Source organism: Oratosquilla oratoria, chromosome 41 (genome assembly GCF_046742065.1).
Source record: "Oratosquilla oratoria isolate Oo_2021 chromosome 41, ASM4674206v1, whole genome shotgun sequence".
Taxonomy (NCBI): domain Eukaryota; kingdom Metazoa; phylum Arthropoda; class Malacostraca; order Stomatopoda; family Squillidae; genus Oratosquilla; species Oratosquilla oratoria.
The window spans coordinates 28,557,197-28,576,434 of record NC_134817.1 but is presented as its reverse complement, the minus strand read 5'-3'; the positions used below and the strand labels follow the sequence as shown (position 1 = coordinate 28,576,434).

General features: G+C 40.9%; 1 protein-coding gene across 5 annotated transcripts in view; it reads right to left on the bottom strand.

Annotated features, from left to right (window-relative positions):
- LOC143021080 (adenylate cyclase type 6-like) overlaps positions 1 to 19,238 on the bottom strand; it is a 733,530-nt gene that overhangs the window by 22,690 nt on the left and 691,602 nt on the right. For 2 of the 5 annotated variants that reach the window (XM_076178342.1, XM_076178338.1), the window contains 10 exons: positions 17,297 to 17,381; positions 15,866 to 15,982; positions 14,611 to 15,093; positions 12,838 to 13,013; positions 11,720 to 11,859; positions 11,227 to 11,336; positions 10,574 to 10,793; positions 9,666 to 9,797; positions 8,739 to 8,863; positions 5,710 to 6,570 (listed from right to left, as the gene is read on the bottom strand). In XM_076178342.1, coding sequence (XP_076034457.1) covers positions 6,412 to 6,570; positions 8,739 to 8,863; positions 9,666 to 9,797; positions 10,574 to 10,793; positions 11,227 to 11,336; positions 11,720 to 11,859; positions 12,838 to 13,013; positions 14,611 to 15,093; positions 15,866 to 15,982; positions 17,297 to 17,381 — 1,747 coding nt within the window. In that variant the 3' untranslated portion in view covers positions 5,710 to 6,411. Of the gene's footprint in view, positions 1 to 2,154; positions 4,631 to 5,709; positions 6,571 to 8,738; positions 8,864 to 9,665; positions 9,798 to 10,573; positions 10,794 to 11,226; positions 11,337 to 11,719; positions 11,860 to 12,837; positions 13,014 to 14,610; positions 15,094 to 15,865; positions 15,983 to 17,296; positions 17,382 to 19,238 lie in introns of those variants that run through there. The other 3 variants (XM_076178340.1, XM_076178339.1, XM_076178341.1) reach the window with 3 other exon arrangements.

Sequence of the window (19,238 nt, the reverse complement as noted above, 5' to 3'; positions counted from 1 at the left end):
TTGTGAGGGGTGGGGAGTAGTTGAGTCAAAACACACCATGTCATGCACAAGTAAAATTCTCTCATCCAACTCTCCCATCTCAGCATCTCAGGTTACCGTCTCCTAGTACATTGCTTGGGTCAGAGGTAATGCCATGAGGCACAGTTCTTCTACAGCAGGGGCTAACAGTTGGAGTTGGTTTATCCTGACCATTTCATCATGAGGACAAAAACAAAGGATAAGATATTCTTCTCCAAAAAAGGATAAGATTTTAGGGTGGAGGGTAGTAACTTGTGGAGTCCCAAAAAGATCAGCACTGGAACCATATTCTTGATTTATGATGATGGAAGGAATGGTAGCTATACCAACATGTCTACAGATGATGCATAGATCATAATAAAATACAGAGAACAGTGACCAAACTGGTTTAGTTTTGGAGATAAATCACATGGAAAAATAATAAAAACATTAAAACTGTAGCCATTGATAAAAAAAAAAGAGAAAGGGATGACTTGATAGTAGTACAGTATTCAGATCATTAGAGTAGATAAAACTGACAGATAAGAGAGACAAAAGGTAATGAAAAAAAATCAAGGAACACGTTTTTCCATGTAGAAAAAATGGAATGAAGCAGAGTAATGAGAAATACAGCTGCATAACTGGAAAAAATATTTGGAAAATGTGAGAATATAAGTCTGATGGGTAACTTTAACTGTGGAAGGGTGAAATGGGAAGAATTGATAATAGGTGGAAGCTGAATACAGCAATGACATAATCACCCAGTGGATGAAGGAACTGACAAAATACAGGGGCAAGTCTGGATTTAATCTTAACCAATGAACCTGAAGTGAGTGAAACAGTAAATTACTAGTGTCAGATGGGTAACAGTGAACATATGATCCTTGAATTTACACTGGAAATGGATAAAACAGAGATAGATACATATACCAAAAGGCCCTGTCTCCCTTATAAAGGGAGTGGCCCAGCCAAGGCATATACCCACCTTTCATTCATCCCACACCCATTTAACACTGCTTAGCTTGTAAGCAATACACCAAGACACACCATCAATCTTCATAGCAGGGCCTGACAGCCACAGCTGGTTTACCCTCATTGTTTCATAAGCCAAAGACAAAAATAACAGAAGAAATATATATAAAAGGAAGATACAAATTTGCCAATGCTGAATAATAGAACTGTGAAAATACTTTGAAGAAGTGGACTGAAGGAATTTTAGAGAATCAAAAGAAATAAAGAAGGAAGGGGAAAACTTCCTGACAACTTATAAAACAGGTAGAAAAGTATGTGCCAAGGATGAGTGGGAGAGATGTACAAAAATTTGTATGATTTAATAAAAGAAGTGCAGTAGCAAAAGAAGAAAGACAAAGCATAGAAGAGGTGGGAAAATGAATATATGAGAATTAGAAAAGAAGAGGAAAAGAACTCTGGAGATGATGTAATTGATAAGTGTAAAGAGGAGCTAAGTCCTACAGATTTGTGAATGATAAGCTGAGGTACAAAGAGGGAATATCCAGTTGAAAGTTGAAGGGGTAGTATATGAAGACATAACAAAGCAAGCTGAAATAATGAACAATGCCAATCTTAGTGTTGTTGTTTTTTTTCTTGGTGATTTTCTACAAGTTATCTTACTTAAGTGTCAAAATAACTCTTAACAATTTATAAATTTGGCATCTTGAAGGCCTTTTGAAAAAATTAAAATAATGACAAGTTCATCACTGTTAACAGGGTACAGTATCAAATATCTGGAGTTCATCTATACATGATACTTAAGGAACTGTATTAATCACATGAGGCAAAAATATCACAAAAATCCAAAAAAGGAAAAAGGACAGACAGAATCCGAATTGCCTACAACTTAATATTACAAATTACAAATATAGATATTACATGTATACATACATACACCAAGGGCTTTTTCCCCCTTTACAAGGCATAATTCCACTCCCACCCATTCCACCTGTCCTTACCTCCCTCTCATCTTGGCTCCTCTCATCTCCCCCATTGCCCTGGGTCAGTTGCAATGCAGTAATACACAGCACATCCACAGCAAGGCTACTTCATTTAATCGGCACCCACTCCTCTCTGTCCCCTAATGCAGTAACATTGAAGACAGGGAGAAATCCCTAACCCCCCCTATCCCCCACCCACTCCCATAATCACAGTATCATCCATACTCTTCATGAAAAGAGTGAAGAATGAGGAGGATGGTAGAATATTGCAAAAAGATCTAGATACTATTTTTGCACGGAGCCAAGAATGGGAAATGAAGTTCAATACCAAAAAATACAAATTACTGGAAATGGGCAACAGTTGCAAAAGGCCATTCTTAAATTATTTTTTGAGGAGCAAACCCATTACAAAAGCAAAAAAGGAGAAAGACTTGGGAGTGTTGATAAAAGACAACCTGTCACCTGAAAGATATATCAGCAGGATTGTGGGAGAGACATATGGAATACTGCATAAGATTAAAGTGGTGTTCTTTTATATGGATGAAGAGATGATGAAAAAACTCATCGAAACCCTGATACATCCAAGACTGGAATATGCATCAGTAGTATGGTACCCACACAGAGTGAAGTATATAAGCAAGATTGAGAGAGGGGTGAACAGGAGTGGAGTATGTGGGGATGGAATGGATGGGAGTGGGTTTTATGCCTTTGTTTTTTGGCTACCTCCCTTGTAAGGAGGAAAAAACCTTTGGTATATGTATGTATGTATTTATAGTTCAATAACTAATACAGGTAATAACAGGTATCATTTATAAAATGTGTCTAACTGGGTTGTGTCTATCTGGAATGCGTCTATTTGGCACGCATCCATTGGCTTGATGTCTACAGAAACTGAGATACTTCATTATGATAACAAATGTAATTCTTAGAAATAAAATAAAGAATTAGTTCCTCCTCAATAAGTACAATTTATCTATATTTCTATGCATTTTAATTTTCTAGAGAGAGAGAGGGAGAGAGAAAAAAATTATCAGTCCAGATATTAAAGCTCCTACTACAATTAATGTTCACATTAAAGATGAGGAATCCCATTGATTGTTTGTCTAAAGTGTAAATCCCATTTGTGTGAGTGTGCGGAAGAATACAGCTTGTGCATGAAACATGAGATAAAGGGGAATTTTGACAAGTTATTTAAACAATAATAGAATGTTAGACTCAGTATTAAAATGGTGCTAACACAGAATATGCCTGGGCACAGACACAAATCAACCCAGATACAATCACCAAACAGAAGACACAGAACACCTCATATTACACTGTTCCAGTCTTGCTTCACCGACACAACCACACAGTATCTCTTACTTGAGTGACTTGTGGGCCAATCCAGTGGCCATTGCTGGTTACTTTGTAATTGTGTGTCTCCTTCACAAGAGGCTTGTTGCAATGGATTGCCTGACTGTGACTAGTTAAGTGGGCTAAGTTGGGGAAGTTCACTGATGCCCCATCCTAGGCCCCTCTAGAAGGGGTAGTCCATGAAACTAAACTAAATGCAAAATAAAACATAGGGCAAGTAAAATGATGGTAAGATCTTTTGTGTTATATATATATATATACATATATATATATATTTGTTTATGTATACAAATAAATGAAGAACCAATGATGGGTATCTACAGATGTCAGTGGACCAACATCTCTACAAGTGATGTTCCTATGAAATGGATGTCAAAGAGAATCATCACCCTATTAACCATCTTCAAAATCCATCGAAACCCTTGCCTTAATTTGGAGGTGTACTAGCTCAGTCTCTGGACTAGACCAAAGATTATCAACTTCAATTTTTTTCTACCTTTTCACACTAGGATAACTGACAAATGGCAACTGCTCCCCCATCTACCACTTTCAGCTGGTGACAACATGCAAAGAGTCCCACACTAATAGGCTGGAACACAGTCAACATTCCATAGTTTCTTCCCTGAAAGATCTATGGGAGGGCCTGAAGACCACTGCCAGCCAATGATGGGTTGTGGGGTTTTTAGTCAGCAAAACTCAAGGAAACAATAATTATTATTATCATTATGCTAATGGTGGCCTTGGATGTTGGAGAGAATCCTCTTTTCACTGTTTCTTCCCAGAGAGAATTATGGGAGGGCCTAGGAACAATTGCTGGTTATTGTGCAATTGTGGGTTTCCAGTCAGTGAAAGTTGAAGCAAAAGTCATTATATATAACATCCATATCTGGAAATTTTCCATATCTAGAATGAGAACACTTTCTAGCAATACATCACAATATTAGAAAATGACTGTTTTTTGGAATTATCAAATTTCAAAACTTTCTAACCTTACTATTGAACATTTCCAAAATTTAGAGATTCGGAGGAGAGAAATGTATATATGTATAATGTACATAAAGTATATGTACAAGTATACATTCAGAGAAGAGTGTTAAAGTGCACAAGGCGAAGTTACAAGCAGGTGATATCATGGATGTGAGACAGGGCCAAAATTATTTCATTCACAAATTGCAAGAGGGCAGGATGCAGGATCAATTCCCACACCTACCCACAAATATATGTTGTGTGCTCTGCCAGATGTGGTAAGGAGACTGCTTTCAGCCTCCCTTTTCCCTAAGACCTGTGGGTACTCTCCTCACAATCATGGAGATAAAACAGGCTACCCCCTGCAAGGGGAAAAAGCCAATGGCTAAAAAAATATAATATATATATATGTGTGTGTGTATATATATACACACACACATATATATGTATATGTATATATATATATATATATATATATATATATATATATATATATGTATATGTGTGTGTGTGTACATATATATATGTGTGTGTGTATATATATATACACACACACATATATATGTATACACACTATATATATATATATTATATATATAAATATGTATATATATATATATATATAATATATATATATGTATGCATATATATATATATAATATATATATATATATATTATATATATATATATATATATATATATATACATATACATATATATACACACATTGTGACAGGTTGGAAAAGGTGGGTGAGGAAGACACGAATTAGAATCCAAGTTTATTTCTGACTAGTTTCGCACAAAAGGCTTCTTCAGAGAAATAATATGTTAAAGAGAAAACAAGGCATACATGTATATCAGTAACAGGGGACACTGTGAACAGCCCCGGGCAGCTCAACCAGGGTCGCGTCTGTTTCGGTGGAGTTTTGTCCTACTGGACATTGCTGGGGTTTCTTCGTACCTACTCCGGTGGTGTAACGTCCTACTGACTAGGACATTGCACTATTGCAATAGATATGAAGAAAACCCAGCAATGTCCAGTAGGACAAAACCCCGCCAAAACAGATGCGACCCTGCTTGAGCTATCTGAAGCTCCTCACAGTTTCCCCTGTTACTGATACATATGTATGCCTTGTTTTGTCTTTAACACATTATTTTTCTGAATAAGCCTTTTGTGCTGAACTAGTCAGAAATAAACTTGGATTCTAATTTGTGTTTTTCTCACCCACCTTTTCCATATATATATATATGGGTGAGAAGAGGAAACATAGGAGTTTTAATCTGAGTTTATTGCTGGCAAGTTTCACAATGTGCTCATTGCAAGACAAGTCAAATATAACTTTGAATTAAGAGTCCTATGTTTCCTCTTCCCACCCATATCAACCTGTCAGAATGTTTCAACATATACATATATACACACATACATATATATATATATATATATATACATATATATATATATATGTATATATATATATATATACATACATACACATACATATATACATACATGCATTTTTATTTAAATGTATAGCTATGTACATTATTTCACAATCACATATACTTTTATCACCAATCTTCACTGGCTTAAAAATTTCCAAGAATTGTTTAAATGTTTTCAGATCTAAAATATATTCACCAAGAACAAAGAAAAGAAAAGAAAAGAAAAAAATCCTCAGCAGTTTAGACCTCAAACATATGGACTTAGTCTATAATATTGGCACACTATCCCATATGATAATAAACTATCTTTTCTGTCATTGCCCCCTCATATCATTCTCATCTCAACAACTTGACCCTGGCTTCAGTCTCTAGCAGTTCATTCATATATTACACCAAATATTGTCGACTCTACTTGCATGAGGAAATATTTTTGCAGATGATAGTGGCGTCATCCTTCAATCTCCTTGAGAGGTTTTTGTGCAACTTGGGGCATCATTAGTATCTGCTAACACACTATTAAATTTGTGCAGCTGAAGGAAGTGGATTCTTAGTCCTCTCTCCTGATGAAACATCTGTGCAGGTGTGAGAGTCCTCACCATCCATTCCCCTTACGATGCTTTTGCGCGGCTTGGAGTGTCCTCCCTCTTACCTCTCTTCTGGTTTAGTTCTTGTATTGTTCCAGTGACAATATCCATTGTCTCACGCAGAGGACTGCGAGATTTCTGGTTCTATCTTGTCATGACTCTTGTCCTCTAGAAAATAGGTCACCATGTCACCCTTACCCTTTACCTTTATGGTGCCTCGACAAGTCAGTGGGTAGCCTTTCTTGCTCAGGATTTGATACACCTCTTGCGTCACCTGTGGACATGAGAACAGAGAGTGGAACTGTTTATAGAATAATAGTTTTGACTTGAGGCAATATACCTAAAAAAAATAAAAAAAATAAAAAAAATAAATAAATAAAGCTATGGTACTGATAAAATATGAACACAAAAATCTTATTAGATTTTTGTAATTCATTGAACAAGTATATTAATAAAAGGTTTGGGAGAAAACACATGAAATTTAAGAGGATCTATATTTAGACAATGGGCTGAATTTATAAAACAAGGAACAACCCAAAAAGCCTTACAAATTGAAAGCCTACAAGTAACACATATATATACATACATACACTCATATCATACTTAGATTTGCATTCATGTATTGTTTGAGCTAGCCCAAGCTCAAACAATACATGCATTCAAATCTAAATATGATAACTGGCAAAGACATAGATTAAGTTGGAACTGTGCATGAATTTGAGCCTAGGTGTGACAAAAATGGGGAGTAGGAGACAGGACCTAATGAGAATTGCTCCTTTCCCATGTGCTACAATTAGGTAAACACAATTAAGTACGAATTCAAAAGCAAACTAGATGTGGAGAGATACAAAAACGGGTCAAAACAAGCATAGCTCTAGTCCTGTAAAATACAACTAGGTAAATATTAAAATGCTCCTCTCCCCTTATAAGGGGGTTGCCCAGTCAAGGCATATCCACCCTTCACTCATCCCACACCCATAGCTCTTTGTGAATAATGAGTCATCCCTGTTCCCCACCCACTACCATGGTCAGAAGCAATGCAGTAAGACAGAGCACTTCCATAGAAGGGCCTAACAGCCAAAACAGGTATACCCCAGCTACTTTATTATATGACAACCCTTCCCCTTTGTTTTAATAGAAAATAATAATTAAATCTATCCTGGAAGTCATTATATAATTTTGTATGAGAAATACATACATATACCAACAGCTTTTTCCCCCTTACTAGAGAGGTAGCCAAAGCCAGTCATAAATACACTCCCACCCATTTCATCCCCACATACTCCACTCCCATTCACCACCCCTCGCTTTTTTTTTTTTTTTGTCTCCTGGATGAGAGGTTATCCCTGTATCTTGCCCAATGCCCTGAGCCAGAAGCAATGCAGCAAGACACAGCACACCCACAGCAAAGCCACTTCATTTAATTGGCAACCTCGCCTCTCTGTCCCTTAATGCAAAAAAAGAGAAGATGGGGAGAAATCTGTTTTGGCTGTGTCAAACTATCATTCACACATACTCCCCCCATCCCCCACCCACTCCCTCCCATACATCACAGCATCATTCATACACTCCTATTTTCTGTCTCCTCCCTTCCTTCCTCAACAGACATTCCCCTCTTTCTCAATGCCCCTTTTGCCCCATCCATCCATCTCATCCTTGATCACCCCCTCATGTTCACTTCTTCCACCTCTGCCTTCCACACCTTTGTGAGAAATAACTTGTTTTTATGAAAGAAATGGTCTTCAAAGGAATATATTTAGCATGGTAACAAGCTGCTACATTAATTACTTCTTTCTTGATTATCCAGTTGTACCCCTTTTAAGAAATCTTATGATCTTATAACTAAGCAATAGCAAAGTTGCTATAATATGTACGGAAGGCCCTTTATCCCTTGTAGAGTCACCCTGTCCCACACCACATTGCTTGGGTCAAAAGCAGCACAAGAAGGCACAGTTCTTCTATGGCAGGGTCCGATATCATAGGCTAGCTTACTCTCACTGATAGGAAACCCACAGCCTCACAGTGGTGAGCAATGGTCTTCGGACATTCCCATAGAGCTATGTGGGTAGAAATATTAGACTTCTGTGTTATATTAGTGCGAGACATTTCCATGTCAATAAATTAAAGGAGTAGCAAGAGGGAAATAGTAACCAGTTGTCAATTCTTGTTGTGTGAAAAAGGTGAATGAAATAGTCAAAGGTAATAGAGAGATCAAGTTTGGAAATGTGTTGACAGGCTATGAAAATGGAGAGCAGAGAGATGATTCTTTTGTCTGTCTGTCTCACATGACTCCTTGTATGTACCAATCTCCCCCCTTAACCATATAATACAAAAATGGAAAATACTAGTTTATGTTAGAAAACAATTATAAGTTTGTGACACAAATATAATTTCCTCCCCTTGACCATAACCATTAACATCTCACAGGTGGAGTGAACTCACTTGTATCTTGTCCAGCTCAGCTGTGGAATCCATTCTGGATGCAACATTGACAGCATTACCCCATATATCATATTGTGGCTTGCGCGCACCAATCACACCTGCAACCACTGGTCCTATGTTGATCCCTGCAATATAGCAATTATGAGGTTCTGAAATAACATTTTACTTATTTAATCTTCTTGCACAAGGTGCATAAATCCAACCATTCCCATCTGAGCTCTCTATCAGGGTTTGTCTATTGTTAGCTGATGTGCCATTTGGGTACACATGGCATTTCCTGATTCCTCAGGGTGTCACCATGTCAAGCCAATGGATTATGAAGAGTGCTACTAGGTTGACTCCTGCCTACTTGCTGGGGATTAAAGTTTAGTATGGCATGTGTTTCAGGGGAAATGTAGAATATGGCCATACCCCAGCAATTTTTATTTATCTTATTTTATCTATTTATTTACTTTTTTTTTTTCTCCTTACTAGTGATGTGTTGAGACCAATGTATGCCTTCAATGCTCCTGCATGCTTTGCTGTCAAAGTAATCAAGCCAGGGAGCTAGGTTGTTGTTTAGTGGTCAGGTCTCAAACCCATACAGAAGGATGGTTGGCACAGAACCATTGAATATACAAATTCTAATCCCTCTAGAGGTTATGATGCCTCCAAAGGGGTTGCCATAGAGAGTGCATTTGTGAAGCTGTATGAAATTGGCAATTGTTGATCAAAATAAGCACCAAGTGAGGAAAAAACCTTTATTAGTAAGACATTTTGCTTGTGAGTTTATGCAAAGCCTACTTATTGACCCTCTCCACTTAAGACTTTTAAAATAATAGGTTTAAAAAAAAACTGTTGCATGACTGCATGACCACTAACATACTCTAAGACTAAAACTATTGGTATAATTTCTTTCACACCTAACTGAAATTATGATCAACTCACCTATTCTGATTTTGAAGTTGTTGAACGAGTGCTCGTTGACATATTCAAGCTGTTCCCGTAGGCGAAGGGCATAGTCAGCCATGGCTGTGACATGTGTGTAGTGCTTCATGTCACATGTTGCCTTTGTCAAACCTGTGATACAAAGGACCATAAGGACTCTGCCTCACACAGCCAGGTCTTTTGGGCACTAGTGTCCAGAGGTCTTAAGAGTCTAAGGGGTTTGAAACATTACTGTCATGAAAAAAGTGAGCTTAAATAAGTTAGGATTTTTTAATATTACAGGGTCTGGGACAAGGAATCTCAAAACCTTAATGGCTAAAGATGTTGAGGTATTGAGTACCTTGAGCATCTGAACATTAAGAGTAGGAGGATTCAGTGTTCCAAGCCTTTAATAACCAAACTTTTAGAGCAATAGGGGCCTGTGCTGGGAAGAATATCAAGCTCTAAAGGTATTTGAATAGTTAAGAGCAGTAGGATGATTGGGATTATGTTACTTCACCTTAGCTTTTATTGTCACTACACTCTCCTTATTTTGCCCTTGTTTCTAACTCATTCCCGGTGAATGGACAAAACCCCAATCAGTAGGTTAGATTAGGTTATGTCCTCCCCCCCCCTCCTAATTTTCCTATTGGGGTTTTGTCTGCTATGGAGATTGGGGTTTTGTCCGTTGGGGTTTTGTCATGTGTTCCTCATTCCCTTACTCCTCCACCCTCCTAATACTTAATTTCCTGCCTACATCATCCTCTTCCCTTTTGATGTCGATTTACTTCTCCCAAGTACTTGACACCCCATTCCCTTACTCCCATCTTTCATAATTCTTTTCTGTCCTTCTACCTTTATCCCACTCCCATTACTCCATTCCCCTCACCCAACGTCTTTTCTGAATGACCAAAGATCACCATCCATACCTGAAGCCGCCATGTAGGTCGCTCCAGTGGACTTGATCTTCTCCACGAACTTGAAAGGCTCTTCTTCAAGAATCTCGTCGAAGTCGGCGATGATCTCGTTGAGAAGTCGTAAACACTCGACGCCTTCATTGTTCGATTCGAGTTCGACGTAGAACTCGGAGAAGTTGGGGATGGAAGCGAACATAACGCAGACACACTCGCACTGCTCGTGGTACAGCTCCTAATGAAGGCGTGAGAGACAGGGAGAAATGCGTGAGAACGGGGAGTGCAATAAACTAAGTATGAATGACTGGGTGTTAGAAAGTTGGTATAATGCACAATGTGAAGACCATGGGAAGAGACAAGGGAGAGGGAAGGTCTCAGATGCTGGGTGTATGTGTGTGTGTGGGGGGGGGGAGGCACCCAATTCTTCTTCCCGGTAATCCATTGTAAAATTTCTTTACACAAAGCAGGGGATAATATTTAAACTTTCTGATCAAATGAATTACAATAGAATAGAATAAAACTAATGATGGAGCCATGTTTATGTTTACAGTCTCGTCGTTCTCCAGTCTTGTTCTGTTGAATATATACATTTTCACTACTTCTAATTTTTCTTTTCATTTCATTCTTTAATATTTTTTGCAGAGTTAAAGAGATATTTTGGTACTTACATCCGGGGCTTTGTCGACGCTGAGGAAGTGCTCTGCGACGTGGACAGGAAGGATATTGGCGATCAGTTTCCGGTTGTACGCTTGCAAATGCTCAATCTCATCCTTCTCCTCTGGAGAAACAAAGACAGTTCGACAGGGAAAATCAAAGTATTACATGTGTAATTTCTTCTCTTCTTTTTTCTCTTCAAGTCAGTGTTACTGTGCATGTGAATCTGTCATGCATGTCGGTATGTGTAAATGTGTCAAATGCATGCATACATATACGAGTGTGTCCATGTGTTCGTACTTGCTCATTGCAGGTCAGACGTCATTCCCAGAACATTTTTTTTTTCGTCTGCGGTGATTACTGTAGACGAGCTCATTTCCACACTATCACATTTCTTTCTCTCCCTCTACTCAACCATCACCCCCCCCCTCCTTTCCCACAACTCAAATCTTCAATTGTAGTGAAACACTTGCTGGTCTCCACCAACCCCATCCCTCCCAGGCTCACCGTGGGCTTCCAGCTTCCAGAGGAAATCGAGGCGGGACGTTGCCTCCGTCTGCTGCCCGTGCATGAAGAAGGCGACCGTGAAGCCAACCAATACGGCTACTGTCACGTATCTCGAAGGGAAGAGCTGAGCCTCGCTCGTTCTGTTGAAAGAACGAGAGGACATAAAGATGGTGGTGTAGTCCCTATATGGGGTTGAAGGTTGCAAACTTGTGCAAAACTGTAAGGGCTCGCACACATACAGTATGTATAAATGAACACACATAAGGATACACACATGAATACCGTGAATACCGGGTACTTCCTCACATATATATAAATATCAATGTGTTGATAATATATACATGAGTTTATATACATATGGGTACAATTACCTCAAATTGTACTACAAGGGCTGATATCTTCTGGGGAACCGCAGTACTTCAGAGTGAGGCAAACTGTACATGCGTGCATGCCCATTATGCACACATAAATACACACAATACATATATAGGGTGAGGTAACTAGTGCCACCTTCCCCTTTCAAATCCGGTCACCACCAGCACGACCATTCCAAACCCTCCTGCTACTCACTCCAACAAAACTCCTCTTGTTGCTTTACAGGTTTTTCTTCAATTGCAAAGGCGCTTGTATCCATTAGTCCTCACCTTAGGTCACCTTTCTTCCCCCTCTCCGTCGTTTCACTCCAGTTCGTCTGGTTTCTTTCATTGCCTGCTTTCATCATCGCTCATCCTCTCCGTTCACCTTTACTCCTAGAAACTTCTGTTCTTCCCATTCAACCGATGGACCGATGACAGGTACTAATGGGCATGGAATGGCCAATGTAAGCCTTAGGGTTTCTTACAGTCTTCTTCATTCTTATGTCCTTATGATGATCTTTTCCGTTTCAAGTTCTTCGCCTCTTGACTCCACTACGATCTCAAACATGAGGATGGAGGAGAGTGCAAGAGACCATAAGGGCTACATTAGGCAGCTCCATGTCCCTTAGTACCTGTCATCCCTATCCATAAAGTTATCTCATATTCTCTTAAAACAAGCGATTGTTTCAGCGCTCACCACATGGGTACAAACCAAGTTCCTCCCACTCTCCCTCCAGTCGAACTCGAACCGTTCTCACTCACCCTCGGTGGAGGAGGAGCAGGTAGTCCTGGTTGTCAAAGAGCGTCCCGTGGGTGCCGAGGACGAGCGTCAAGTAGGCGACGCAGACGGCGGCCAGGAGGAGGAGTTTGATGAGGCTGAAGAGCATCTGGTAGACGGCGCACGTCACCATCACGAGGAGAACGCAGAAGGTGAAGTACTGCGGGAGGAGAATTTCGTTAGCGCTTTTATCCTTGTGGGGGCAAAAAAAGCGCCGAGGTAGAGGAGGAGGAATTTATGGAGTGGGTATTCTCTCTGGAGTGGAGAATAGTCTCCAATCGAAAGAGAATACTACTGCGGGATACTGGTCCGTTGGGGTGTCATGAAAGTCCCTAAAATATCGATGACATGAAAATGATGCAGTTGGTATCCCATGTGGGGACAGGAAGACAGAGGGAGGGAGAAAAGGGAAGAGGAAAAGGGAAAGGGGGAGGGGGAAGGGAAAAGGGAGAAGGGGAGGAGGAAGAGCGAAAGGGAAACGGGGGAAAGGGGGAAGGGGAAAAGAGCATCCAGTGTCAGGCTGGCGGAGGGAGTAGAGGAAATGGGCTGATTCAAGACCAGAGGTTTCTTCTCAAGCTGAATAAAATCGTCCGGCGCCAGTCAGAACAAAACCCACAATTCCGCCATATTTGGCACTTTCTGCCGGAAAAGGTTAATCGAGATTATCTTAACCCGTTTCTCGAAACCTTGAAGAGGTTAACTAAGATGATATAACTGGAACAGGTATCATCCCGTTCTACAATAGGGGATTAACACAACGCAATCGTCTTTCGTTAGCCAAAATAAAATGTCTAAAGGTCCACAAAAATGTTAATGGTCCCGTGGACGAAGATTTCTTTTAATCTGATTAAAATCATTTGGCTGTGGATGTGCTGTGTCTTGCTGCATCGCTTTTGACCTAGAGCAATGGGCGGGAGACAGGGATGACCCTTCATCCACGAAAAGCTAAGATGAGAAGGGGGAAAGGGTGGTGGACTGGGAGTGAAATGGGTTGGGACTGGGTACGTGCCTTTTGATCTGGCTACCTCCCTTATAAGGGGGAAAAACCCTTGTTATATAGACAGAATCACTTGGCGACATCAAGAAGAAAAATGTCCACAGACGTGACCCCAATGGTCCTCATGGCTACACTGAAGTACTTTGGATATTTTGTTCTGGTTGGCCCCGGATCACTTTATTCAGTTGAGAGTAAAGGCGTTATCACACTGGGCTATTTTTCCTCCGACCTCCAATTAATCGGAGGCACTGCCCACCCCAGCATATCAGATTCACTACTGAAACCTGCGGGCTGCAAATTTGCTCCAACAGTCGGAGGAAAAATAGACCTTAAGGCGAAGATGATGCATCTTGGTTCTGGATGTCGCCAGGCGATTCTATTCATCTGAAGGCCGAGGCCCAGGCTGACACGCACTGAGGAGAAATTGGCAATTTTCTCTCGTGTTTTCGAGTAGGCCTACTGTCACTAGGTAGCATATAAGAAGACGGCACACGGGAGATATGCAATATTCTGAGAAAATTTGGGTAATTTCCCTCCCAAAGACAAGCTATTTACCTTCGGGAATTCGGAAAGAAGAGAAAGAAGAAGAAGAAGAAAAAAAAAGGACGAAGAAGAAGGAGGAGGAGGAGGAGGAGGAGGAGGAGGAGGAGGAGGAGGAGGAGGAGGAGGAGGAGGAGGAGAAGAATAAGGAGGAGAAGGAGAAGAAGAAGAAGAGGAAGAAGAAGAAGAAAGAAAGAATGAAAGAAGGGCAGTAACTTACGTCCGGGAAGTGGGAGGTGGGGGCCTGGTGGCAGGCGTTCGTCTCGTCCCCGATGGTGAAGTTGTACTCGTCGCGTACGCTGCCGGGGTCCGGGGCGCCGAGGGTCAGTCCGTCGGCCACGTTCCACCAAGAGGTCCAGTTGAGTCCCGAGGGCTGCCGCAGGTCCCCGTCGCCCCCTTCGGCGCCCACGGCAGCCACCCCCTCCCCTCCAACCCCTCCGCCCTCACCGGTTCCCACAGGAGTTATCACGTCGGGCGCTTGGCTGGAGGACATGGGCGCCAGGATGGACAGCGAGGGCTGGAAGGCCGAAGGAGGCGAGGAGGCCACAGACGAGGGCGGCGGCGGCGGCGCCAAAGTGGCAGCGTACATGATGTTGCTCGGGGAGGTAGAGTTGCCGGGGCCACTGGTCGAGGTGGCGTTGGTGTCGGACACGGCGCCGGCGAGAGCCAGGCACTCCTGGTAGCTCTGCAGGTCGAGTAGGAACTGTAGGGAAGGGAACGTGAGGTTACAAAGGACTCTCTTTCTCTCTCGGGAATCTACGCTTGCAGCCTTTCACACACTTCCTTTTTCTTCTTCATTCCCACCTTCTTTAATACATTATTTTTGTGTGTCTGTCCTTTTACACCTCTCACTTCCATGTGAAAGTGCAGCCCCTCTCCGGACCAAACCTAAGATCTTCGCCTTTTCACATGAGATCTGACAACCGGCGACTGCTCGCCGTCTCCTATGAACCGGTGACACCGAAACAATTCTACACTTACACAACACAGACAATAGTTCAATTCCAGTCAGTGAAAACCGAGGCAATACCATCACATCTATATATATATATATATATATATATATATATATATATATATATATACATACATACATACATACATATATATATATATATATATATATATATATTGCATACATATACAAATATATATATATATACATTAATTCCTTAATGGGTAGATATTAAATATATTCTAGTTAACCTAATCATTTTTGGTTAACTCTAGTTAATCCATAAATACGATAATCGCGATCATGAATTGCCTCTATACAGTCGATAAACCTAGCACTATTGGTTGGTGGGTGACTGCAAAATCGTTAGTAAATAGTTATCAGAGGAATCAAATGAAAAACTGAAAAACTCAAATTTTGACTGCAAAATCACAATCAAGATGACTCCAAGATGGACTCGATCTCATTTGTCTTCGTCTTTTCGAAGTTTCCTTTCTGTAGTTCGAACAGCAGGACTTACCATGGAGGCGATGGAGCACAGGAAAAGGGTGAGGACGACGAAGCAAGCTAGCATCTGGCTGATGGTCCGGCTCGTGTTGACGGCGTCGCTCGCTCGCTGGACCCAGCTCGGCGCGCACTGCAGGCAGCAACAGAACCATCAACAACATTTTTTTTTCTAGTGTGTATTTATCTAATTGTATTTACCTAATTGCAGTATACAGAAAAGGAGTAATGCTTGTTAGGTCCCGTCTAATACTCCCCAACTGATCATATCTAGCCTCAAATTCATGTACAGTTCCAACTTAATCTATATCCTTTGTGTGTGTGTGTATGCAGGAGAGGAGCAACGCTCGTTGGATCTCGTCTACTACTCTCCAATTTATCATATCTAGCCTGTGAGCGTGTGTGTGTAGCACATGACCTCAGATTTCAACAGGAAATCAGACACATGATAAACAACACTCAAATATATATAGTTCCTAACAAGAACCACCAACCCTCCGTGACTTCAGTATCAGTTTATTGAAAGCGAAGTTGATTACAGTGCATGAATGGATGTAAATGACAAACTTCACAAAGTCCCAACAAATGTCCATCAAAATTTACCGAGAACCTGGACTGTTTTGGGATGTCTATACAACAGTGACACCGCATGTTCACATTCCCAAACCGTCTTTGAAGTGTTGAATGTGAATAAGATAGTTTAGATATTTTGTAAACAACGGAAACTCGGTTTAACTGAAAATGTGTCATTTACTTGCTGCACACTGTTTGTGGAGTTCTTTATGATACATTTTATGACAAAAAACAAACAAACTCTGATTTATTGGAAATGGAAGAAGGCGGCTACAAGGGCATGCCAGAAATCTACTATGGGTAAAAAGGTCTACCGAATGTAGCACAAGTAAAGAGAATAAAGCAATTGGCCTTAGTATATCACGTACAGTTTAAGACAAAGGCATATACTAAAGGGGTTATCACACTGGGCTATTTTTCCTCCGACATCCTACCTTCAACCTCCATTTGAATAACTAGAATATGATTTCCATTACATAAATCTAGACTTCTCTAAGAACATTTCAACAGTATGTTTAACATTCATAAAGGTTTACAATATCCTGGTTCATCATTCAATTTTGGTATATATGACAGAAAACTAATTTGATATTTGGAGACTTGAAAAATAGAATGTTGTAACCAAAATCGTTTTTACTCAAACCGACTGTCGGCGCTGGTGAAGCCCGTGGAAGCCCAGTGTGATAACCTCTGAAGGGAGAGTATGTTGATCAAGGATAAGGTATGAAACTTGAGGGCGAAATATGGCTTGGTAGTAAGTTAGGGACAAGGAGTAAGGTGATTTGACGTGGGGAAATCAGGATTCGAACTCTGGCAATTTCCTCCTCCTCCTCCTCCTCCTCCGAGATCGAGGAGGACTGTTGCAGGAACTCACTTTGCATTGCTCAGCCAGAACAAGGACGACAGCGGAGGAGGCAACAAGGATCCCGACCAGGAGCACCGTGCACGATACCATGAACCTGTGGGCAATGGGGCCTGTGGTTTAGAACATGTTTAGGTACCATGTGGGGTACTATACGTCTATGGAAGGTATTACGGTTATTGGGGATGGTATGTATACACAACAGATGTACCAAAAAGAATCTCTTAATAATTCCTGGCACATGAATACAACTAAACATGAGAGAGAAAAAAGAAAAACTTTTTTCATTTCCATCACATATTTCATTTCTCTTTCATTTCCGTTTATTCTCCAGCAGTTACTGCTCGTTCATCTTTGTAGCGCCCCTCTCATGAGGCTCTGCATGGTTTCCCAACTCGCCCTGTCACGGTTTCACTTGTAGTGTTGTCTAAAACGTTTGAATGATGGGTAGGTCCTGCTCACACAAGCGGTTTGAACCGCGGCGGTTCAATTACAATGTAAGTCAATAGAGGCGTTCACACCCAAACGCGTATTTTTTCCTTGACTATGCGGTACCGCCGCGGTTTCCGCGCGGTTCAAACCGCTAGTGTGAACAAGGCCTGAGAAGGACTCAGGATTTTTTCTTTTAAGAGCTGTTGATAATGACTCTTCCTGCTACTCAAATTCGAGTCTTGTAAGTGATCTTTGGGGCCTGTAAAAGTGACTGTAACTGATTAATCTAACTTTGGATTTATCTAGTCGTTCTGCGTCACTAAAGAGCGTAATGCACAGCTATCGAGCCCCCGGCCACATATTCGAGATTCTCCTCAAATGTTGTCAATTTGAAGACCTGGAAGACGACTTCGCCTACAGTATTCTAGACTTTCCTAAGAAGAGTTCGACGATGTATTTAATATTCCCATAAGTTTAACTTCTCTTAGTTCGTCATTCAGATTCTCAATATATGACGCAAAGGTGATTTAATATTTGGAGATTGAAAAAATAAAAAGTAAACGAAGTCGTTTCTATTCAAACGAACTCAGTTAAGTCGCGTAGGTGTGACAGGAGCTTTACCGTAGATCAGGCGTAACTATAGATAGCCAAACTTGATCTATGCTATATCAGTCAATAAGTCAATCAATCAACCAGTCAAATAATCATTGGAATATCAAAAATATACAAATGTACCTTTCGTTGTCGTTGTTGTATTAGTTAATACAATCTTGTTGACAAAAAAAAAAAAAACACTAATCACAAGGGTACTACCAAATGTAGAAATGTATCAAATAGGTAACGTAGAAATATATATTTGTCTACTGGGTCAGGTGAGGGTGTCCGGAGTCTTGCAGATTGGAACCACCTCGATTGTGGACGTGGTGCTGACTTTTTTGAAGAAGAGGGGATACACTGACTTCGAGTCCCACATTTTCAATTCTTGCAGAAGTCGAGGCACCCAGATGGTTTCTCAGCGTCTTCCTTGTTCTCCACAACGTCCAGGGGGCTCTGCTTCTTTCTCAGCGAGTAGCTGAAGACGCAGCGCGGGGCAGTCAATAATTGATCCGCCGAAAGGCAAGCACAAGATTCCCGCATCCGCTTGAACCCGTCCGCTACCGAGCACGGAAGGAATAAAATAGCCCGGCGGCAGCCAGAATATGGAGAGAAATGCTAACTGAGATGGTCTAAAGTAGGGGTGGGCAACCCTTGGCACGCGAAACACAGAACTCATCTTAAAAACAATAACTGATAAATCTCCATATTCTTTTGTATGACAACTGGTAACAGCCTGCTACGCTGGGCGGAGGACTGAGGCCCTCATAGGAGGTGAAGAGGAGGGGGGGGGAGGGGGCCATACTTTTATGTAGACCTATCATATTACACCGTTGGCACGCGATAAATTTTTGCATAAAATATTTTGTTGAGTTTGGCATCCACACTTTAAAATGGTGCCCACCCCTGGTCTATAGCATCTCCCATG